The sequence below is a fragment of the Dermacentor variabilis genome, chromosome 2 (genome assembly GCF_050947875.1).
Source record: "Dermacentor variabilis isolate Ectoservices chromosome 2, ASM5094787v1, whole genome shotgun sequence".
NCBI lineage: Eukaryota > Metazoa > Arthropoda > Arachnida > Ixodida > Ixodidae > Dermacentor > Dermacentor variabilis.
This window is the reverse complement of record NC_134569.1, coordinates 94,135,895-94,161,113: the sequence shown is the minus strand read 5'-3', so window position 1 is coordinate 94,161,113 and position 25,219 is coordinate 94,135,895. Positions and strand designations below refer to the sequence as shown.

At 47.2% G+C, this 25,219-nt stretch overlaps 1 protein-coding gene across 3 annotated transcripts in view; it reads left to right on the top strand.

The window, feature by feature from the left end:
• The first annotated feature begins 22,797 nt into the window (after window positions 1–22,797).
• LOC142572321 (kin of IRRE-like protein 3) overlaps window positions 22,798–25,219 on the top strand; it is a 34,884-nt gene continuing 32,462 nt past the window's right edge. For all 3 annotated transcript variants that reach the window (XR_012826041.1, XR_012826040.1, XM_075681331.1), the window contains exon 1: window positions 22,798–23,044. Coding sequence is in view for 1 of the 3 variants with exons in the window: in XM_075681331.1 (XP_075537446.1) it covers window positions 22,916–23,044 (129 nt within the window). In the remaining 2 variants the exon portion in view is untranslated. The remainder of the gene's footprint in view (window positions 23,045–25,219) is intronic.

Below are 25,219 nucleotides of genomic sequence, written 5' to 3'. Positions count from 1 at the left end.
TAAAAGAAGATATGATGCTAGCCGCACCCCTCGTGAAAGGCGGCTCTCAAGAAATGTCGGCGCTCTTTGAGATGGGCTCGAATTCTTTCTGTCTCTGCTTGGTTGAAACTTGCCACTGACCACGCCGGATGAGAGTCTCGAAGAATGGAAGGCGGACTCTCAAACGCAACGTCATCTATACCTGCTTCGCAACTTTCATTGCTTTTTGTTATTTGTTTTTTAACTGCACTATAGGATGAAGGAATAATCGATGGTCACAATAAAAAGGACTCCCAAAGGGTTGCTGGGCACTCCAAGATTTCGAAGCTTCTTCGAATTGCTGCGTTAAGTGCTCTTAGTTGCCGCTGCCAGGGCTTTCTTTACTGATTGGGAAGTTCTTGTTTATTGTTATTAATATTTATTTTTTACAGCACCTGTTCTCGTGGCGTCGGAACTTCGCGTTGGGGTAAGCACGCCCGAGGGAAAGGAGTTGTTAACACAAAATTTATTGGATCGTTTCGAGTTCCTCTCCGTAATGAAGTGTTTTAGAGGCTTTGGCTCCGTGGTGCGCACCGGAGGCGCCATGACTACAGTGATAGCGTGACTTCAGCACACTTGCCATTTTATCACCGGGAATTGGAGGCAACGACCATAATAATGATTTCATTTCGGATCTGCGTGTGTGGGTTTGCGAGAACAGGTCAGTTTATCAGAAGACTTTCAAGTAGTGATTGGAAATAAGAAACGTGAGTAGAATGCAGGCGGCAAAGAACGTCAAATGAACCAATAGCGCAGGAAAAAGAGATAAAGTACGGGTCCGTGGTCACTTAAGGTGTTCCCATTACTAATACTTTATTTGTGTCTGTATTTTAATACTAAGCGAAGTGGAATGCAGAATCATCTTAAGTCTTTAAAAATTCCCAGAGTCTGTTATGCTATCCTTAATACCCGTGCCACATGGGCACAGAAAATGGCATTACCTTCCGAATGCCTTATTATTTATAGTCATTTGCGGGGTTCCACACGAGCAAATCAAATGACATTCGCCTTAATTCCATTCGTTATTTAATGCTTTCGCCAGACCTCATTCGACTGCAAAATGCGTACTCTTGACGCCGTAGCTTCGCAAGCCACGGCGTCGAGAGTGCGCGTTTCTCAGTGTAAGTAAGGTATTTGAAAAGTTTAAACATGTAAGAAAACATTTATACATAACTTTGAAGTGCAATCGGCACTTTTACGAGAAGAAACCTTTTCATTTATGTTAAACAGTCTTTGAGAACACAAGGATTGTTGCAGCTACCGAAGCTGCGCAAGAGGTTGGCAACCTCTGCAGCAGGCGAAAGTCACTTGGGGATGGGTTGTATTTGTTGTACGGTGGTCTCTGGTCGCACGCAGACCGTTCACATGCAGTCTTTGTGCTTTCGGATTCCACGTGATAAAGCGAACTTCCTCAGGTCGGCCTTGCGACGGTCTCGCTGCGGCAGGCGCCATTTTGTTTCTGGGCTTCGGATTTGACATACATTGGCCGCAGTTGCTATGGTCGATTCTAAACGACAGCAAGAAACTCAAGCTAACCTTGCATAGTATGCTTAGTTTTATATTTCACTGTTTATTACGACAGTTTAAACTTGTGAATGCATATTAATCTTTTACGGGGACCTAGAGGACAAAGAAGAAAAAGGAAAGATAAAAAAGTACATCCGTCTGAATCGACTATCTTGTGACAGTCAATGGTCAGCACAAGCCCATATTTACTCTACATCGTCAACGTATACTGTCTCATCACTAAAAACTTCGGAAATGAGGTTTGTGTATGATAACTGCTGTTTCTACTGAAACTAAATTGAATAAGGGTTTCAGCCAACAGGGAAAGAAAATTGCCATAGATATATTTTCTTAAATCAACTCAGCAGATGCTGCTCTGCTAAATATCCCCCTCTAACTTAAAATGGCCAAATTTCGGGCTGACTATCTTTCATGTTTTCAGTTTGTTTGGTGTGAAATCTCTACACAAAGCAAAATATTTCTATATACTGGTATTGAGCGTTTGCCCACGGGACACAAGACTTTAATGTAGTTGAAGTGAATAGTTATAATGATTCTTCGAAGATCAAGGAATTATGGAAATGATAAACAGTGAATGCGTGGCAAGAAAAGCAAAAATAAAAACAACGTAGTCTTCCGCCTGAAGTCTGCATTTACTTTGAAATCGTCTAGCTTGGCATATTTGATCAGAGGACAATAAAAACGGCACGCATTTATAAAAGAATACGGTGATAACAAAGGACACGCCGCGCACACCATTATACCGCATAAGACATCATTATAGAAGCATCCGGGTGGTTCGATGGTGCACATCCTAAGAGCGCCTTATACTCAATTAGTGCAGAAAAAATGGAGAAAAAAAAACAGCAACGAAAGAACTGCACAAAAAAAGTCAAAGCGCCAATGAAAACAAGATTGAAATGCGCGAGGAACAGTGCGGCATGATTCTTTGGTTTGTCATTACAGTTTCAATCAAAACACGATAAAAAAAAAACAAGCGTATGTGCTTGCTCGAAGCTTTTATTGTTTTGGGCCGGGAGCAAGGCTAATCGAAACACTGAAGCTTGCAAATCGAGAGTGTATAAGCTTGGTTCTTATTAAGGAGAGCATAGCGGAATGAGCACTCGTGTGCAAACAGAGAAGCTGTGTATAGGGTGACCGCCAGAGGCTCTATTGCTTGACCCTAAACGTAGGCGGTATGATCAGTTCTCTTTTCTACTTAGCTTGTTTCTTATGAGACACGAACAAACAAGGCTCCTGAAGCGGCTGTTATTTCGATTTGTCTCGCTCATTCGTTGCTCGCGAGAAATGGTCTGATCAATTTTTAACGTCAGGATCTCATCAATTTGAGTGGAGGGGAACTCGGTGGGATCGCCTCGTCGACTGTTGGCTTCGAGTTTTTTTTTTTTATTTGCGTCCGCTTGCATTCATTCTGATATAACTGGGGTTCGAGCGTGCTTCTTAGATCGTCCATCATTGTGCGAACCAGGAGACACAACCAAAAAAGACGAAAAGAAAGAAAAGGCATCACGCGGCCAGTGTCTCATTTCCTGTCTTGATTGATTTGCCGCAAAGTTCAACCCAGCGTTGTTTTAGAGCTAGTGTGCTATGAAAACTCTTGATCTTGTTTTACATAAGTTCCACTAAGTTAATGGAACATTTAAAAAAAGATATGCCTCACTTAGTGGAACGAGATTAGAAGTGGACGCACTTTCTTTTCCAGCGTCATCTGGAGGGTATTTCTCATGTTTTCCTAGCTTCATGAACATTGTTGTGAATTGCACTTTACGTTTCGTAGAGCTTCCGCATATTGGGCGATCAGCTGTTCCTGTGCTTGTTAGAGGTCCAGCGTAGCCACCATGTCACCATGTTTGTTCAGTCAACGCCACGTATGTAAATCGCCTTATTCTGCCTTCGTCGCTTGGTCATTGAGTGAAAGGCTTCGCCCCCCTCCGTCAGTGCACTGCACGTGAGCTGCTCTACGCCAGCAAATAATGGTCGAGCGTGACCAGCTTCCGATCGACACTCACGTTGACATCGGGCGCCCGAGCGACTCGCGCAGCATACAAACGGCACATTTTGTTCCGTGTGCCGTCGTTACGGTGCTCCGCCCTCGCAAGTGTGAACGCCAGAGTCGCGGAGAACTGTAGCGGCCGATTCCCCAGCAGCGGGTGCGTTGAGGCGTACTACGCGGCTTTTAATTAGCGCTTCACATTAATGAGACACGAGAGGTCGCTACCGAAAATTAAAGTTGACCTTTCTTTCCAGCCGAAGTGGCGCGCCGTATATATATATATATATATATATATATATATATATATATATATATATATATATATATATATATATATATATATATATACGGTGTTATCTGAGGGCCACTCATTTTCCCCTGGCAACACGCGCTATCAGCTCGGTCGACCAACTATTCCTATTAATCTCCATTGCTTGTCGTCTTCCCCTCCACTTGCCTTGCCTTCGTTGTTTAGTTTTGTCCTTCTCTTTATATTTTGTTGCCTGCGCTTCTCTCGTTTCCCTCTGCCTTACAGCCTTCTCCATGGCCTCGACTACCCCGAATGTCACATACAATTGTGCAAAAGGCTCGTACTTTCCGTATTGATTCTTTTATTCGCCGCAGGTTCCTGCAGCTGGTGTATTAAGACGGATAATGACCCGATGGCAGGAAGAGAGAGTGAGAGGGAGATGGCGGAAGGGCCACTACAGAGTTGTCGTTTTAGTCAGGGCACGCCATTATGCCACGAGTGCTCGAATTTGCGGAACGCATTAAGGTCTGGCCACTTTCTCTACACGTCTGTCCTGCGTTCCTTGCTTTTTTTTTTCTTTCACGACCCAAGCACTGTACTTCTCGCACTCTGTCTTGTTTCCTCTTCTTTCTGCTGTCTGCTGTTTTTTCCCCTTTAATCACTTATAGCTGGGTCGCCCGCTTGTCTGCCAGCTCAGTATTGAGCGCTTTGATTTGTGTCGCCTGTCGTCGAGTGGTCCTTTTTTTTCTTCTAGGGTATCGCTTTTTTCTTTCTTTTTTCTTTGTCCAAGGCTTTCAGGACGACTCCAGCATGGGCATCTACCTCACCTACGCCTTTCTTAAACCGCCCTCTAGCGGGCAGCACTCCAGACACTGGCCTCGTCTTCTGCCATTGCCCGTTCAAGGAGCACCCTCTTTGTGCACATGGTGGGGCCGTCATTTGTAGTGCAGCGCATCGCCCTGCGTGGGCGTTCTGGGAGGAAAAAGCCCGTCAAAAGGCGTAAGAGAAAGAGGAAGAAAGAGAGAGAGAGAGAGAGAGACGGTGACTATGGTGCCAACGCTGAAGCGACTGACTGCGAGAAGACGAACCAAACGGAAGAGGGTGCCGCCCAGGGTCCGAATTCCGCCCCTGGCTTGTCGCTCTTCGGAGGCCGCGAGCGGAGACCTTTCCGGATCCGCTTCGCTGATTCCTAATTCGGACGTCCACTCCGACCATGGGTCACGCGCTGACTGCGCCGGCGGGCTGGCGGCCCAATGGCGATGATCGTGGGCTGCTGGTCTGCTTTGTGTATAGTAGTGTCACTTTTGTTTTTGTTTTTTTACGTTTGCGCACTGCGCTAAAGACGCCTTAATATGGAGAAATGTCCGGGGTCACGATGGGATAAAATAGAGAAAAAGAAAACTGAGACGCACTAGGGCAGTACGTACCAGGTACCCGACGCTGTAGACGAGCCGGAAAGGTTGAATTGAATTCTGCCCCCCCCCCCCCCCCAATGCATGGGACATGGACGTCCTTGCATTGCGTCCCCATCTAAATGCGGCTGCCACGACCGAAATTTAATCTCGCGAGCTCGTACTTATAGCTGCGCAACACCATAGCCGCTAAGCCACCTGGGCGGATGAAAAGCAGGAAAGGTGTAATCGTTGTGTGACATCCCTTTAGCGCTTCCAATAAAATAAGTTTTTCCATCCATACATCCATACAGTAGTTTGCCGAGCGCAGATATTTGGCTTATTAGTTGTCCATCGCACACCCTTTGAATCTGCAAGATTCACATTTGCGTACTCTTCTGATTGTTTCTTTTTCCAGTAGGAAAGAGTGGGCATCTCTGGAGGCTTCGGTTATTCGAAAAGAGCGCCGAATATCAGGCAAGAAGCCCAGATTCATTTATTGGGACACTAAGCAGAAAAGTAACTTATATCTTTAAAATAAATTAGCCTTCCACAATACCAGAAAAGTCCCTCTTATAGTGTGAGGTGGCTTGATAAGACCAGAAAGATCTTAATAACAAAGTACTGTTGATGACGTGTCAGCGCACCATTACGCCATCGATATCCGTGCAACTATGATGGAGCTGCTTCATTGCACTGCCATTTTCACTGACTAGTGAGACAAATTAAAACTGCAGGATCTATGGGAAGTTTCTTTACATACGTATTAGTTAAGGGCAGCTGTACGTGGTAGTTCGGCAACGGTGGCTCTTCGTACCGTCTTCTCCGACGCACCCGCAAATTCGGTTGATGTCAAACTAGAGACATACATAGTACATGTATGCAGATAGGCAATGCGCAGTAGAGGGTCGCGCGCGGACAATAAATAATGTCACGAGGCTGCTGCCCCCTCTGTTATCCCGGCCCACGACTCTCCGCGATCTACAACTCGACAGCAACAAAGCGAGCAGCCACAGCGCTGGACGAAGCGGCCGGAGGGGCGCACGGTATTGTTGCCGACGGGCGCAGGCGTCCCACGGTCACGCTGCCGTGCGTCGTTGCTATTTGTCCCGTGCGCGCGTAATTCATGCGCCATTCATATTGCATGAAGAAGCCGCTGTGCAGCGCGAGCTTCGCGCCGGCCGCACGATCGATACGACCCGCTGTCATCTGAACAGCGGCTGCGGTCCATTCCGCTGCCGCAGACGCTGCGTCTCACGACCCCTTCGTGGTTGGCCTGGATTGCGTGCTGTCTTGCCATTATTTATTTGATTATAGGGTTCGCGCGGGGACTCTCCCCGGCGCAGAGAAAGCGTGGTGAATCCGCGTGGGATTTATTTTAATTTTGAAAAATAAAGCAAATAAAAGAACGGTTGCGTCTTATTCGGCAGCGCGGCGGATTTCAAGTTCGCCGTGTACAGGCATGTTGCCGTGATTAAATGCGAATCAGCTAGTTCGTTTTTCTGAGGAAAATACTACGTCATCCGTACATGTAGGGCCGAATTTACAGAGCTTCTGCTTCGTAAGTGCTCCTTGCCATTGGCCAGTCGCATTCGCCAATAATGTCTAGTGTCACGTCCGGTAGGAATATTCTCTTTCGAACAATTCCAGCATACGATTTCTTTTTTTTTCTTCTCTTCATTTCTGTAAATGCGGCTCGGAGCTTCTGCTGCCCCTGGTCTTGGTTGAGCACGATGTAGGCGCTGTGTTTCTCTTTATTTCCTGTACGTATGCTATCTGTTAATTACGCAGTGATAGAAAATACAACCGTGCTTATTATTTGAACAGCTCTGGAGGTATGTCCCAAGTGTGTTCTATAATGACGAATATGGTTTAGTAGGCTTGACCACAGTACAGGTATGTATTGTGGTGAGATCATTTAAATACCGGAAACGGAAGCCTCAGCAGAGCACATTAGTTTATAATAAAGGGAGGGGCGCAGGATTTTCAGGGCACCCAAGAGCGAAGGGGGCATCAAAGCTGGAACCAAAGTAGTCCGTGGGCTGTCACCGCCGAGGCCTGAGCGTACTGGATTTGTTATCTTACGGGAGCCTGTCTTTTACACCCCTGGCACGAGGAGGCCTCGGCGGGCCCCTACCCAACGGACAGTCTGGGTTCCAGCTTTGGTGTGCCCGTTGCCCCTTTGGTCTGGAGGTGCCGCTAAAACACACTAAATAATGACACTATATTTTTTTTCTTTAGGCTTAGCACTTGCACTAATTCTCACTTCCCTTCACGGCAACACGTCGTGTATGTTTCACCACTTTACGCTACTGCGGTGCAATGAAGCCATCAAGGAACGCAAATGATGTTTAAGAGGTTGTCCAACTGTGCTTATTCATAAGTGTGCTAGCAATATGCTGGACCACTCCTTGTAACAAGGAAGTCCTGTACTTTGGCAGAATGGTCAGAATGGTGGCTGGTTTAGCACGGTCATAAGGGCATTTACCACGATATCAATCAAGATACAACTTCAAGGGGAGTATGGTAGCGCGATTCAAAGACGGGACAAGAGAAGACACAAAGGGACACACACAGCGCTATTCTGGTTTTCGAAGCACATGCATAAAAGAGCCCGATGTACTAGAAACATAGTTCACGAGGGTTGCAATGTGGGCTTGTTGGTAATGCATCTTCAAGGGGAGTATGGTTTCTGGTTTTCGAAGCACATGCATAAAAGAGCCCGATGTACTAGAAATAAAGTTCACGAGGGTTGCAATGTGGGCTTGTTGGTAATGCATCTTCAAGGGGAGTATGGTTTCTGGTTTTCGAAGCACATGCATAAAAGAGCCCGATGTACTAGAAATAAAGTTCACGAGGGTTGCAATGTGGGCTTGTTGGTAATGCATCTTCAAGGGGAGTATGGTCTGGTTTTCGAAGCACATGCATAAAAGAGCCCGATGTACTAGAAATAAAGTTCACGAGGGTTGCAATGTGGGCTTGTTGGTAATGCATCTTCAAGGGGAGTATGGTCTGGTTTTCGAAGCACATGCATAAAAGAGCCCGATGTACTAGAAATAAAGTTCCATACTCCCCTTGAAGATGCATTACCAACAAGCCCACATTGCAACCCTCGTGAACTTTAAGATACAACACTTGGTTTGTTGTGGCCATCCATCTTTTCGCTTACGGTCGTCATCGTCAAGTCGTCATCAATGTCACGTCATTGTCGTCACGTTCCGAGACGTCATCTACGTCATCTCGTCACTCTCGGCTTCAAGCTTGCCTAGGGCCAAGAAAAAAAGTAGCAAAAAATAAGAAAGGAGAGAGAAAAACAGAGAGAGAGAGAGTGAGAGAGAGAGAGAGAGAGAGAGAGAGAGAGAGAGAGAGAGAGAGAGAGAGAGAGAGAGAGAGAGAGAGAGAGAGAGAGAGAGAGAGAGAGAGAGAGAAGTCATACACGAAAGGCAGGGAGGTTAATCAGGTTGAGTCCGCTTGGCTACCCTGCACTGGGGAAGGGTGAAGTGGGATTGAAAGTGAAGAAGGAAGAGAGAAGTAAACTTTGCCAGTGCCACTGGGATTTGAATTGATGCCTCTGACGCATTCACTTCGGACTTGTTCAGGCCTGTTCTTAACGTTAGACTGTCACTTCCGTTTTAGTTCTCGTTCTTTAGCCTTTAAATTCTCTTTATTTCGCCTGTTGACGGCCATTGAAAGCGCAGTCAACTAAATGCACCTAACACAGTTCCTCACGCATTTCACACGATCTTTACTTTCCAATATATTCTCGCTATTCTTTGGTTACTGAGCAAAAGTAAAGTAGCTGGGCACGACAAACAGCCACTGTGGCCGTATCTATGCGAGAGCAGAGCAACAGCATGCCAAAATTTATATCTTAATCACTGCAGTACGCTATCCACCGTACGCTATATGCAATTTTTCGTGACGTAATATGTGCCATCAGTTCCGCGCTCTTCTAACTTAATCTTTTTCAATTTTTACTGTTTGTTGTGGCTTCACCACAGGCACGTTTCATATACATGGAAGCCAGCTTTACAAAGCAAATACAGGATTTTTTGTTTATTTGGCGGAGAGACCCGCATAGGTAATAGTCTCGTTAAGAGGTGTGCAGATGATATCTGGTTTTCGAATTCCGAGCCCTAACAACTGCCACTGCCTGACAGCACAGAATTTCACGGCCTGTTGTTGTCATAGTGATATATACTCAAAGTCTCAAGAATTTTCCTCAATAGTTCAATCCTTATAATGATCGACTTAGCGAAACCAAAAGTAGAAAGTACAAAGAAAAGGGGGCTTCTTTCCTTCGTCTCTCTTTTTTTTCAGAAACGCCTTGCTTCTGGTATGAGCTTGATAATTAATTAGCCCTATTGTTTATAAACAATTTTCAACGGCACTAAACCCGTCACTTCAACTCAGACCTCCTGCCGGTCTGCACCGACGCGAAGCGTCTCTTCTGTGTCGGTTGTGACTTGGAGTTGCATTCACGATTGCCTGCTCAGCACTAATTGGAACGCTGATATTCCTACATGTGATGTATGCGGATGCGAGGAGAACGTTGACCACTTATTCTGCCACTGTCCTCAATTTCAAGCACAAAGACAATCTTTGTCTAACGCATTCAAGAAATTCGATGATCGTCCTCTGAGTGAACAGACAGTACTAGAGCACCGTCCCCACCGATCATCGGCTCAGAAGGCAGTGAAGGCACTTTTGTGCGTTCTCAGAAAATATGGCTTGCGAGAGTGGCTTTAACTCAAGTACTGTCCGTACGCGTATCTACACGTTCTCTCTTCCTTCTCTCTCTTTCCCTTCTCCCTTCTCCCAGCTTAGGGTTGCCAACCAGACCCTTGACTGGTTAACCTCCCTGCCTTCCTATATTCATCTCTCTCTCTCTCTCTCTCTCTCTCTCAACGGCACTCTTGTGTCGCGTAACATCCAGCAGAACGCCGTTGCGTACAGCGACGGACATTCGTTGACGTCGGCACCTGCGCGCAGCACACACGGTCACAACAGGCGTCGTTTATATGCCACTTGTAGCGAGCTTTACCACGTGAACCTTTAAATTGGTCATTCTTGTAACACACCAATTAACCTAGAAAAAAAAAGAAGATAAAAAGTAAGAGCGCATGTTTATGTTTCATCACGCTTGCTTCCGCTTAGTCTCTTCGAAAGGAGCAGACAGGAACGGCAACGCGTAAAACTGATCGATAAGCGGAACACGGCTCCTAGTTCCACAGCGTTAAAGGCGAAAGTGTATGAGGAAATATTCTCACGCAGCGGTGTGGGCCCACGGTCCTGAAGAGCATTACGACAAATAAAAAAAAAATGTACGAAAGCCGACAATGAAGAAGAAAAAAGCAACACAAAAAATAACAAAACAAAAGAAAGCACTATTATACACGGAAATCGTCCTGCTGCTTTGTGCGCGCGCTGCCCACAGACCTTCGCAGCTCCTCGGTGACGGCTGAAGCCGTTGCAAAGAAGCCGTATCCTCGGCGCCAGGGGCGCTCAGACGGCCTCAGCAGTAAACGAGAAAAGCGGCGCGCGGCCATAAAAATGTGCGACTCAATCGTCTGCGCTGCCCTGAAGCCAGGCGTTCATTGTTGTTGTGCAGCGTCAATACGACGTCGTTTCAGTTAAGGCGCCAACGCTGCGCCGTCCGCGGGCTCCGCCGAGCCGTAGTTTCCATAAGATAGCCCCTGTCGTCTCCCCAAACTCCACCTTTCCGTCCCTCTCGCGTAGTAGGGCGCCACATTTACGACTACCCTGCTCGTTTCTATGTGTTTCCGGGGTTCCCGGTATCGATCATTTGTTCAATACGTACTCTGGGCCGTTGTGCTTGACAATGTTTGTAAGCTTCGTGCTTGCTTCATTGATTTGTTTTTTGCACTCAACGTCTTCGGCGGTACGAACCCTTCTCGCTCCCCTGTCCTCTCCCTATTCGTTCCTGTTCCTTTTAGGCCGCCGCCTTTGTTCGGTGCATTGATGTAAGTGTACTTGCTGTCGTTGTCGTTATTAGAGCGATTGCTCTACTGCTCCAGGCGCAAACCCAGAAAGCGCCGCGTTCCGTCACGCTGATCTTCAAGCTCAGCGAAGCTCAAACTAAGACCTAGCCGGCCACTACCGGCGGCTGCTGCGTACATCGTGTGGGCACCCGTATCTTGAAAGCAGTCTGCGATGTGCACAAAGTGTGCCGCGCGCTGGTAGCTACCATCCATACTTCACATAGCTGTGTGCTAATTTGCTATCGCAATCGATGCTTCGCCTTTCGGGCGAAACTGCAAGTTTTTGGGCAGAAATAGACTTGGCGATGAAATGTTTCGTAATGCAGCAATTTCTGCGCGTGAATTTCGTTCAACCAACCATGACGGCATGTCTTGTCAGGACCAGCGTATATTCTAAACTAAAACGCCAGAAAGTAAAATAACGACACTGAAGTCACTCAGATTGTAGCTAGGTCACAGCGACATCGCTATGGTGAGAATCCAAAGAACCAACTGGCCCGATCGAAAAATGGCGTCGACAAAATACGTGCAATTCCCCCCATTGTTGCTCGAAATACTAGTCTAGAAAACCATTGTGAAAGCACGCCGCTAAATGTAGGCGCCCTAAGTTAGAGTGCATTTGAGCAAGTTTCAATATTATTACAGAACGGAGAAAGAAAGGAAATATGGAGACTTGATTAGGACATTTAGCTTCCAAAAGCATGCAACCACTTAATACGGGCCTAGGAACTTTCATGCTTCTTATCGTCAAGTGGAAGTGAGGCGACAACGTAGCCAGCAGAGGCAACATTAAAGCACGCAGCACCTTCGCGTTCCAGTTGAAAATTCAGTTTGAAAGTTGGGGCTGAGAAGTTCAATTGAAAAGTGAAGTTCTGTGATAGTAGGGCCTGCACTACACCATGAAACAAGATGACATCAAGATACTGGTTGCACCAACGTTTAGAACACCTCGTACAACGACTTATGAAGCTCCACGTTCAGACGCGTCAAACCCGTATTCCACCAGATGGAGATATCGTGAAGAAATGTTTCGTAGCACAGGAGTTGATGTGCGTCAGTTTCGTTCAACCGACCATGACGGCAAGGCTTGGGTTATGTCAAAAGAAAAGAAACAAAAAAAAAACACTAATTCCGACGGGACATACATGTGCGTATATAGAATGTGCTGTTGTCCAAACCTTGCTTCGTAGCAACAAAGATCACCTAGGATTGCAGGGTCCTCTTATCGATAAAAAATGAAAGAGAAAATAAAATAACTTTGTCGCGCAGAAAAACGACAAAATAATTTGAAAAGTAAATTGCAGGGGTGCGCCCCATTTATTTGACGAAGATAACCACCTCGCGGTGCATCGATCGGGAAATCGAAAGACTCGGTAAGAGATGGGCGGTGTTGATGGTTTGGGAGAATGTAGTAAGTTGGGGACGAGGGAGAGGGCAGCGCGGGGTCTTGAAGAAAGCACGGCTGCTTCTCGGTATAGTAGAATAGGACGGGGGAACTGGAAACACGGAAGGAAGATCACGAGGAGGAAGGGATAGTTGGCAGGGAGACGGCGAGACGTTTTTCTTTGCTCGACCATTTTCCCCGTCAGCGGCCGTCCGGCTCCGCCGTGGACCTCGGTTGACCCGCAGGGTCGTTACTGTCGTGCGAGCGCCGCCGCGTGGCGCAGACCTTTACGTACGCGGCCTCAGTTTGAGCGGCGGTTTGTTTTTGCTCCGCTTGTTTGTCAGTCTGTCTCGTCCGTCCCCGGGGAAGGCGTATCGGGCAGCTGCAGAAGCGCAGCGGCACCGTGTCCGACCAACGACACGGATACGCTGCTCGCCTTTCTCATTACCTGATGTCTCAGTGCGCGCCCGCACATGACGCGGCTTCGCGCATCTCTGTCGCCTTCCAGCCCTTGCTTTGTTCATTTATGTCGGTTTCTTGTCTCGCTGTTGCTGTTCCTGCTGTTGCTGTTTCTGTGGGAGGACGGAAATTGATGAGCTGCAAAGCGGAAAGAGGTACCCTCCTTTCCGAGACACGTGATTGCCAAGGCATTGATGTATATGCTGTGTAAGTCATATTATCCAAATGGAGAAGACGCCGCAGTGCTGCACTTTTTTATCCGCAAGTAGTGAAGACACTGTGGTGACACGAATGAAAGCGCTGGGAAATCCTAAACTGCTACCGTGTGGGTCGATACTTGCTCTTCTGAATGAAAAAGAGTAATATAATGAGAATGTAATATTGTCAGGATGGAAAAACTGTATACGATAAGTGCCGAAAAACTGAATATTTTTTTTCGCAGCAAGCACACAAACGTGCAGTCCGGAACTGAATGGATCGGTGCGCGCTAATCTGTGTTACAAACGTTTGTCTACATTTACTTCTGTTCATATCGAGTGTTTCGTGTAACTTGAACCAAGCATACAAACATAATACATCTAAGGTGAATGAGACCAACGGCATACTTAATCAACGTGAGTTACGCATACTACTTTAAAGTGCGATTATTTACCCTACCGATTAAGTTAGATTATTGAAATATTTATGTAATCGTTTCAGGGCATAAATTTGACCAGCAATGTTGTAGAGCATGCTCAGGAACACCGAACTAAGTTGTCTCGTTGACGCTGTTTTTTTACATAGTTCTTTTTTACCTGGCCCTGTAAAAGTCTATGGAATATGAAAGGAAAAAGAAAGGCATCATTGCCCCCTCGTGCGTCTGATTTGCAGCGCTCACAAGCGTATTTCCCAAGAATGGAGCCTGCATACCTTTTGTAATAGAAGTCGATGAGTGTACTTTGGCTTCTCGTTCAGTGCTGGCCCATAGCTTATCATTTATGACGGCGGCGTATTTACAACTCCACAACGACGGTGCTGGCATGGCTGCCTGGACGCCGTGGCTGTTTGTTTCCTTTCGATGAAGTAAACAGTCCGCGGCATGGCCAACGCCGGCGTGCACCTCTAATGCTAAGTTAGGAATCACTCACGTACAGAAGGCTACTCCTAGAATATCGGAGCGACTGTGTTGCACGACAAGTTTAATGTCAGTTTTACATACAAGTTACGTGTTCAACGCAATTTTGCGCCATCATATTTAAAGGGCGTCCTCGCAACATGTGTCGAATTGGCCGCATCCGGAGCAAGAGTGCCCGCTTAAGGATCCCACTTTTTTTTTTTTTTTTTTGCGATCCGTCCGTTTACGTGACCGCTTATGACTGACTGAACGATCAACGCTTTAGCACGTGTGTATGTGCCTTCGTGAAAACTGAGAACTTTTCTTCCATCCTTTTGCTCATATGTCAGTGCCCCTTCACTTTTCAACAGCGCCGGGCAGGCATCCGTATACTCAGCTTGCTTAACATCTCTGCCTAGCGCTTCTCACTTATACCTCTCTTGGACATCAATGTCACCAGGCGTCCGCTTAATCTTTGTTACGACTTATTTCGTCTCAGCTGCGGCTAGGTCCTGCGGCATTGGCGCCCTATTCTCTTGTTTACTTTTTCATCTGGTCCGCACGAAATATTGGGATATATTAGCGAATGGATCTAATATTAGAGGTAGAATAACATAAGCCTGCAATCGGCAGAAACGATATACAGCTCAGGTAGATCTTCGAGAGCTTAGTGTGAAGACTATGGAAAACGGGGCTGGTTCTCTGAGCCGCGAGTATGTGGAAAGAAAAAAAATGCTTTATTGCCTTTTAACTTTCACAATTATCTCACTAAATATTCGATGGCATAAGGCGGTCATTGCACGCTGCCATTTATTCTATGCGTTTCCTAAAGACAAACCCACTGTCGCACGGTTCTCCGTTTTCGAGGAATTCCACTTTAAAAGTCAGGTCAGTGTACAGGCAAAAGAAAAAGCCAGACTACCGAAGAAATCGCAAAGGCGCCCAATATTGAAATCCCTGGCCGCGGTTTAAGCCTCGGCTTGGGAAAGCTCACCGCCGGAAGGTAACACTCAGAACCCGCAAGAAAGACATAATCCGCTAATGCATTGCAAGAACTGCTTTTTCGCATACTGCAATATTTATACCTGGGTGCGACGGAGCATGAAAAAGGAAGGCAACCTTTCGAGTAGCAGCACTGGCTCCCAACTATCGCGAGCTCCATTTTTGCTGAACCATAATCCGCTTGAAATGAACATCGAAAAAAAGAAAGAATGCTTCTGCAGTACTTCACGACGATGGTTATAAGACGTGTTGCAGCACAGTATTCAAGAAATTCTGACAAAGCAAAGAAGAAAAAAAAAGGAAAAGTACAGCCCAGTGGAAATAACGCGGTTTTTTTTTTTCAGTAACATATTATTTGTGCCGGTTAACATCATAACCTACGTGATAGAGTGTACTTAAATCATTATTGTTACGATCTTGGTTAATTCATATTTCATTGTAATTAATCTATACCCCCGTTGCTGCCGCGCGATTGCAGCTCGTCGGCTGCCGATGCATATCCATTGAATTTACATGTTCTCTCTTCCCTCTTGTAGTAAGCAGCAGCTAGAAGGCTGTAGTCACTGAGTGACAGCAGTATAGGTAACCAATATAGCGAAGGCACCGTCCTTATAACAAAATGTTGTTGCTGCTGCCTGTCGTTGTTGTAAATAAATGATGAGGCAGTGTGAAATTAGGCCACCGATGGCGCGGCTATGCCAATCATCAAAAAGAAACAGCTGCGAGTAAAGAAAGGCAGGCGAAAGGAAAACAAACAAATAAATAAGAAGCAGTCCGAGGAGGGGGTTGGGGGCAGGGACATAGCTGTGGAATAGAGCATCACTCAACTCAGGAGTACGCGACCATGCAATATAGAGCGCACTGTACAAGCGACTTGCGAACCTTCACTCACACGCGGTTCGTTACCAAAACAGTCTCTATCTGTTCCGTCACAGCATTAAAAAACAAACAAAAACAAAACAAGACACGGCGAAAAATAAAGCACACAAAGAGTAGCGCAAGTTCACGTCAACCTGCACGAAGACACGGAGCACATTCGAAATTGATCCTCTTTCAAAGAGACTGCATACTGTCGCTGTCCACCAGAAAGCCTCGAAGAGCTTTGAGCTAGAGTGCCTCTTTGGGCACCATCAGCGACCCGGAACATCGTTTGCTCACCAAGTACGTTTATACTCGCTCCTACGGAGCGTTTCCTGTTTCTGTTGTTCCACTGCAAACGAGAACATTCACTCAAATACCTAGGTTATGCAAATCAAAGACGATCAGTTCGGTGTATAGTGAAGGGAATATTGCCGTATAGTAGAGAGTATGTTTAGTGATTTGAGATAGCAGGCACGTGAGTGCACCAGTGTGAGGTTAGTTAACGTGGGCTGGTACAACCTCCCTAATTCGTCATGAATGGACGACTTTTGTGACCTCTCGATAAAGCGGTACAAATCTTACTTTCCGAGCCCCATGTAACGAGCATGGGGAAGGCCATCGATTTATTTAGATGGTTTACCCGCCGTGGTTGCTTAGTGGCTATGCTGCTGGACTGCTAAGCACGAGGTCGATGGATCGAATCGCAGCCAAGGAGACCGCATTTCGATGGCGCCGAAATGCGAGAACACCCCTGTACTAAGATTTAGGTGCAGGTTAAAGAACCCCAGGTGGTCCAAATTTCTGGAGTCCCCTGAATACGGCATGCCTCATAATCAGATCGTGTTTTTTTTTTTCACGTAAAACACAATAATGGAAAAAAAAAAGGTGACGTGGTGCCTCAAGTGAACTATCCGGAAATTAGGCGCACTTCTGACAAAATCGATATGGTCGATTGTAGGCAATAGAGCAAGGATATATTTAAAAGAGAAAAAAAAAGTTAAGGATCCATGATTGCAATCTTGATCGTTTCTGTTTCTTGGGGGATATATCTGTGTCGGGTGAGCGGGTTGACAAGTCAGCTGATGTGGGCGTGCGTCTGCCTTTGTATGCGTGCATGCGCGCAACCGTATCGTTTGCCGTGTTGCCCCAGATGACCCGCTGTCTTCTTCAGCCGAGGCCTCTCTCCGTCTCGTAGTTCACTGACCCCCCGACGGGGCACACAGTCCGATACTTCCGCCGACAAGAGCTCCGGTCCGCAAGTGGGGCGCAAACGCCGCTCAATCCACTGCAGGCGCCTGGAGTTCGTTACTGGCTCTTCAGCTGCTTTCCTTTTCCGTCCAACGGGCTCCCCCCTTGGACTGGACTGCGACTGAACTGCGTGTCTATTCAGCCATCGCGTCTGCTTCATTTGGCACGAAACGCCGATCGGTCTGCGGCTTGTACACGCACGTGCATATGTGTGTACGTATATACGTGCCGCCAACTTGTTCCCTCACGCGCGGTTGCGGGCGCCCGCCGTCTCGGTGTCTCGGCACAGCCGCAGCTCGGAGTCGCGTGCCGCTGATGGGCGTCGTTTGTGGTCCCCGTTCTAATGGCCGTCGTAATCGCCGTTCCGCAATCGCCGCTGTTACCTCTGGGATTACGCCTTAATAATGGCGCTCTCCTGCGAGCCCTCTTCGCGTTCGGTTTTCTCGCCTCTAGTGTACCCCCTCCCCTCTCTCCTCTTCTTTCTTTTTATATTGTTTTTTTCACACGTTCAGTTTCCGTGATTGCAGCTTCGTTGCAGCTAACGTTTCAGCTTCTCCATGTGCGCGCTTGGCTCGTAAATAACCGCGGTGCCTTTGTGCTGACCTCGTACCCGTGCTATCGCTCATGGGCTGCCCTCTCTCGGGGGTGTCCCTCGGTATCTTCCCGCATTTCGCTGTTGCTTTAACTCGACTCGCAAACGCGGATTTTGTGAGCTCGTTATGATGCGGAGCCTCGACACTACTCGCGCTCAGGTGCGTGGACGCTCAGGTGGCATTTGCCGTTGAGATATCACTGCATCCCCATTTCACGAGTGAATAAATAGCCAGTGTCTGGCCGCACGCGCGTATCTCTCTTCATGGTTGGTTGGATGATTAAGCTGTTTCGCCACAGACGTGGTTAGTCTTGCAGTGTAAGCTGGCAGTTGCTCCGCCTCAGCGTCTCTTTCGCTGTTCGGGAACTTGTTACCTCATGCAATAAAGTTCTGTGTCCTGTAGATGTGCAATCAGAAGGCGTGATACCTATTCACGTACTCTCGTTGGTCCTTCAAAGTTGAAAGAAATACTCTATAGGGTCTTTCTTTCGACCTTAGTTGCAAGTGGTGAAGTATACTTCGCAAATAGAATTAAAAAAAAAAACAGCGCGACACAGGACGAGCGAGTAAAGAGCGCAGGACAGCGCTGACAAGCAACCAAATGCTTTATTTGCAGAACCTGCATATAAAGACATCATTGAAGGCGACATAAAGAACAGAAAACGAGGGATAAGCGTTAATCACGGAGATGACCCAGTTCTTTTGTTGATAGCGTGAAGGACGCAGAACTGACGCATGCGTCGCCGTTTGTGAAGATGCAAAATGCCTCAAAGATTTCCCGCGCGCGCCTTCCACTATCTTCCAATTATTTCGCACTTCTTAAAGAGCTTGGTGCAACCACACGTGTTACAGTGGGCAGCCAGATGACTGCGCGGGTTTCCTTTTAGTGAAGCGGCATGCTCACGCAGGCGATCATTGACGCACTTCCCTGTTTTGCCGATATAGCAATGTTTACAATCAAGCGGGATTTTATAGACTACAGTCAATAACATCCAGTCAATGACGTCAAATCAAATCCAGTCAATCCAGTCAGTACAGTCAATGAAGCCGCGAACATGATTCTTATAGCAGCTTTTACGCGCGACAGTACACTCCCTGTTGATTATTTTGCTCAACCCGCTCAGTTTATTAGCGGCACTGCACACAACCCTCGCTCCTGCCTTAGCCGCAATTTTCATAATATTATGGGAAACACGGTGTACACGTGGAATGACGACAAGCCTAGATCTAGAAGACTGTGACTGCATAGTTTGTTTTCCGGCGTTCTTCAACTCTTTTACCAGGTCACCAGCAACACTGCACAACACGCTGGTCGGGTAGCCCGCTGATGTTAGTCAGTTAACTTATCCTGAAAAGCTCTGTTCAACAGATTTCTCGCACGAACGCTTGAGAGCAGCTCGCAAACATGCCTTAGTGATGCCTCGTTCTACGAGTTTGGAGTGTGCAGACGAGACGAGTAGCTCCAGCACACGTGATGAGGCTTAAAATAAATTTTAGAGTCTAGAAACCTTTAAAGGTCATTGGTTTAAGCCGCCATATGTCCGATAAGCTCACACGCAACCAAACAATTGTGGCGCGCCGGATTCGCGTTAGTGTCCCGTTTCACCAGGTGTGATAGACGCCTCATAGCTTGCAGTGGCAAATGGTCCAAACTGTGTACTGTTAGGATCGGCCTGCAGCTATTTCAGCCCGCTGCAGGTGCGTCGATCGATCCGGGGTGGTGGCGCCCTTCAGAGAACCAGCGAGGACAGCGCTAACCAACAGTGAACGTCCTTTGGAGAACTTGACTACGGGGGCGTTAATTCACCATGCGCTTTTCGAGAGACCAGACAATGTGCAGCGGCGGAGGCCACTGTGCGAGGTCCGCTCTGGAATTTAGAGGCGCCGGCTGGGGTCGGGCGTGACCAGCTGACTACGGGGACGCAGGACAATGAATACCACGACGACTGCGCTGCAAAGGTCGTTTGCCCTCGAGAGAGCACTGAAACCTGTGCGGCACGTGTGTGTGAGCCCTCCTCCTCCAAAAAGGCGTGTAGTCTGCGATGACGTCGAACGATGACGTCGAACGGAGTGCTTATAAGCAGCGATTGTCGGCTGCTAGAGGGTGCTCGTCGTCGTGCTCTGTGCTCGTCAATGTACTCGTGAGCTGTGTGCTCGTTTGCTGTATGCTTCGTTTTGCGGGCTCCATTTGGGAGTCACGCTAGACTGTGTAAATGTATTCCATTGTAAATACTGCAAGTAAATCCTGCTCGCCTAAGTCCCGACGAAGAGTCAAGGTCCTCCCTACAACTACGACCGCCAACTCTAACAGTACGCACTTGAAAAACCTCTATTGCGTTTGTCGTGCATACGCGCGAGAACGTCGATTGCAGATCACTATCTGACACCTTTGTTATGGGTCGATGGCGTGACCACCGGGCGCAGTCATCGCAGATGTTATTATAATGGCAGCTCTACAGTCTTTACTAGTAACTGCGCTAGACACACCGCTTTAGGGACACCGCAACGTATATACCACTTGTGCATACACATCTCCTCCGCTTGTTCGTCTCGCTCGTCGGTTCTTTTCCTTCCCGTCCCCCTCCTCCTCCCCAGTGCAGAGCCGCAGGCCAGAGCGAGCTCTAGCTAAGGCCTATGTCTCCGCCTTTCTTTAAATAAATTAATCGTTCTTTCTCTCTACTACTACTACTACTACTACTACTACTAAGGAACCAAGACCGAGATAACTCCATGGCTGAGTTCCCAGGCGCTCCCTTCCTAAATTCTCTTTTCTCTCATTCTCTTGGAAACTGCTTAGCCGGAATGGCGCATCTGTATAGAATGAAACATTGGCCTTAGTTTGTCAAAACATCAGTAACAGCAGTGTTTAAAACACGACGCGAAGAATAGAGAGAGAGAGAATAAAAAGGAAAGGCAGGGAGGTTAACCAGATATGAGTCTCCGGTTTGCTACTCCACACTGGGGATTGGGGGAAAGGGGTTAGAATGATGACAGACAGGAAAACGTTAAAAAAAAGAAAAAAAAAAACAAGAAACTCGCGCACATCGAGACACACACACAAAAGGCGTTCCACTTAAAGTCGTTCACAACAACTATACGTCCTGTTATTCGTGCCGTGTCTCTATACGACGCTTTTATTCCTGCTGCGCCACTCCATACAACTAGCCAGTACCGAGAAAACGCACTTGCTCAACTTAGGATGCTGTCGTACGGTCTGACACTTTCGAGCAGGCCGTTTCCCTCGAGATCGAAGAGCATGCTTCTCTCGAATACCTTGATTTCGCATACGCAGTGCGGCGCACGGCTACACTGTTTTACCCTTTAAGTCTCGATCTCGTCACCGTCGAATTCTTACTTTCATCGCATTCTTTCCCGGATTCGTTCGAGAGTAATGCCTCTTCTCTCTTCTTTTTTTTTTCTACCGTTTCTTTTTCCTCGCCGATTTTTCCCGCCACCCCCTTCCACGGTCCTCGTATTGCATGTCGCACGTCTATACGCTTACGTGCCCTTTCTCTCCTCTGTTTCGAATCTCCACCGAGCGCAGCGAAGGCGTTCCTTCTTTTTTCCCCTCTGGTGGCTCTCGTTTCGCTTCACGGCGACAAGGAAATGAATTTTCGGTAAGAGAGATTCTTCTCTACTGCAAGCGGACGATGCGAGCGGGCGGGCGTGAAATCTGGGCTCGGAGGAGGCGCGCTCGCTTTCTGCGTTTCTTCCTATTTTTCGTTCTTTCTTTCTTTCTTTTTTGTCCCTTTTCTTCTTTGCCGGATTTTTTTGTAACCGAGAGTTCGGTCCCGGACGACGTCGGAAAGGGTTCATCAGTGAAGCGTGCTGCGTCCCGTCGCCTGTGCCACGGAAACGGGACAGCAACATTGAAGACGGAACAGAAAGAAATGTGCAGCGTGAGCGATTAAGAAGCATCCTTTGTGATCGTCGTATAGTCCTTGTGAATGATGTTATACCGTTTTCGCCGGGTGGCACGCTGGTGATGCGAACTATATAACAGAGATTGCGTAATTTTCGATATGCTTTGTTTGCTGCAGGCAGAGTTCTACGTAGCGTCCGTAGGGGTCGAAGCTATTAAAGGCTCGCTATAAGTGGAGTCAATATAAGCATAGCCGTAGTAATAAATCGCACTTCTACAATACCAAGAAAAGGCAGCGTTTACTGTGAGAGCAGGCTAGGTAAGACGGAGAAGGCGCAAGAACGGAAGATGGGTGGCGAGGCCACCTTGCATTCTTCCAACCAGCCCTGCGTGGCGTCGCGCTCGCTTAATTTCTTTAATGGCTATCGTACTCTATAGCGGCCCAACATTGCACTTGGCAAGTTTCGAAAACAGTCGCGGCCGCACAGCGCCCTAAATACGAGAAAATATATGTTGATGACCGTGACCTCACGATGACGCTAAAGCGCTGAGAATTTGAGGCGAAATGAAAACAAAGGAATGGAATTTCGGTATTCATATTCTCTCCTAAAAATCAAGCTTCTAGCGCGATACTAACGAAAGTAGCCCTTTAAGAGAAACTTTTGCGGTCGAAACAGATTTAGTGTTTCACCTAGGTGGGGGGGGGGGGGGGGGGAGGAGGGGGTCCCTTTAACATGCTTGTTTGGTATATATTCGTTGACGTTGTTGCCTCATATTGTTGCATGCGTTTGACGTTGCATGCGTTTGATGTTGCTTGGGCGACATAGAAATAGGAGCAATGACCTGACCGACGCTATGTTTTCTGACCAAGAGTCAGAAATCAGTCCGTAATTTGGGCTCACGCTAAAGAACCCCGGGGGGGGGGGGGGGGGAATTATTCCGGAGCTATTCGCTACAGGGTCCCTCAAAGCCCACTGTGCACTTTTGGGACGTTGAACCTCGTATGTTTCAGCGCTTCACAAAGCTTTGAAACGATCAGCTAAAGATTTCACACTTTTTTTTAGCTTCTATCACGTGTTTCTCACCGCCGCTGCGTTTCTTTTTTTGTGCACACCAGCAGACGGCGGAGGCAGCGGTGGCGGCCGAAGCCGGAACAGCTTGCCCGTGGCCCAGCAGCCAGCGTCCCACGGTGCTCGGGGTCCCGGTCGGCTCTTGCTCCTTCCGGGAGGCAGCATGGCCCGCGGCCTGAGCCCCGACGAGTACGACCATCTGCTGCGGAGTCCCAACGTCCGAAACGTCACTACGCAGCTGGGTCAGACCATGTACCTGCACTGCGTCGTCGACTCGGCTTCGGACCGAATGGTAAGCGAATCGCACTTTGCTTTCCGAAATAATCTCTCTTGGGGCGTTTAGCTACTACTTAGTCATGTTGGCTTCGCTATTTTCTGCGAGAACAACGGCACAAAACCCTTAACTGCCGCGCTCGTGGTAATATCATGTCGCGCTAACATCAGCGACTTCATGCGGAAGTTTTATCGCATTCACTGGTTTCGACCTAGAGTCCCTGGAAAACGGCGACGATAACACAATTTTCTTTTTCATTTAAGAATTTTTCTGATTAAGAGATTCTGACTAGGTGCCTTTATGAAGTACTATGGAGTAGCTTGAAGCACGGGATGCCAGGCTAAATAATTCTGTAGCACCACCAGTACCACTACCACCAGCACCAGCACCGCCAGAATCACAATCATCATCATCATCACGATCATCATCACCGTCATAAAAATGCCAGTAGTTGAGCGGCGCTGGAGAGGCGGAGTAAAACTGTGCTGCGTTGATTCAATTCAACAGTGCCATACAATTCTGCATGCGTAAGTTTCTTTCGCTATACATGCGCTTATCGAGGCGTAAAACTCGCGTTCACTGGATACTTAATTGTGACAAAAGGCAACTAATGCGACTGCGTTAAGTGCTGCTTTGACCACAACCTGTTTCTTTTTTACCAGTTCGAGCGCGCGCATCGCCTTTAACTGTAAGCTTGCTCTCAACGTAAAGCCGGCGTACAGGTGAAGATATAGCTTCACAAAGGTGGTCTCTACAGCGAGAAAAAAAGAAGGATGGCGGCACAGTTACGTCGGCACTGTATCGTGCGAGATTTTCCGTATTTGTACGCGGGTGTGTTGTTTACACCAGTCTCGTCCTAACACTTGTTTTACCAACTCTGCGCACGTAACCGTACGGGATAGAGCTTTGCTGAAGATACTACAGCGAACACAAAGTCCACGTGAATCGTGTCCATGGCTTCTATTTCTGGTGTCGTGGAAGCTATACTTAATGGTAAAAGAAAGGAAAACGAGAATGCCTAGTAATCGCAATACCCATTGCAACACATATTAAAAAAGTAATATTCTTATTTACTCACTCTTTATATATATTTTTTCAAATTGCAGCGGGCGTTTGATATTGCTTCCGTAAAACTAAGAGAAACGTGCAGCAGGCCTTAAAAAAGACGTCAACAACTCATGCTCATCAACATCAGCCTATCTTATGTCCAGTGCAAGGCGAAGTACTCTCCCTGCGATCTCCAATTGCCCCTGTCCTGCCCCAACTGATTCCAACTAGCAGCCGCAAATTTCCTAATTTCATTGCCCCACCTAGTTTTCTGCAGTCCACGACTGCGCTTCCCTTCTCTTGGCACCCATTCTGTAACCCTACTGGTCCACTGTTTATCCAACCTACGCATTACATGACCTGCCCAGCTTCTTTTTTTTCTTAATGTCAATTAGAATATCGACTATACCTGTTTGCTCTCTGATCCAAACTCTTTCTGTCTCTTAACGTTATGCCTATCATTCTTCGTTCCATCGCTCTTTGCGCGGTCCTTAACTTGTTCTCCAACTCCTTTATCAGTCTCCTAGTTTCTGCCCCATATGTCAGCACCGCTAAAATGCACTGATTGTACACCTTCCTTTTCAATGATGATGGTAAGCTTCCAGTCAGGAGCTGACAATGTATGCCGTATGCGCTCCAAGCCATTTTTATTTTACTGTGAATTTCCTTGTCATGATCAGGGTTCCCTGTGAGTAATCGACCTAGGTAAACGTATCCCTTCACAGACTCTAGAGGCTGACTGGTGATCCTGTACCCTTGTTCTCTTGCCCGGCTATTCATCATTATCTTTGTCTTCTGCGTATTAATCTTCAACCTCACTCGTACACTCTCTCTGTTAAGGTCCTCAATGATTTGTTATAACTCGTCTGCAGTGTTGCTGAATAGAACAATGCCATCGGCAAACCGAATGTTGCTGAGGTATTCGCCGTCGATCCTTACCCCTAAGCCTTCTCAGTTTAACAGCTTGAATACTTCTTCCAAACACGCAGTGAATAGCATTGGAGAGATTGTGTCTCCCTGTCTGACCCTTTGCCTTATAGGTATCTTCCTACTTTTCTTGTGTAGAATTAAGGTAGCTGTGGAATCTCTGTAGTTTTTTTCCGAGATATTTACGTAAGTGCTCTGTACTCTTTGATTACCTAATGC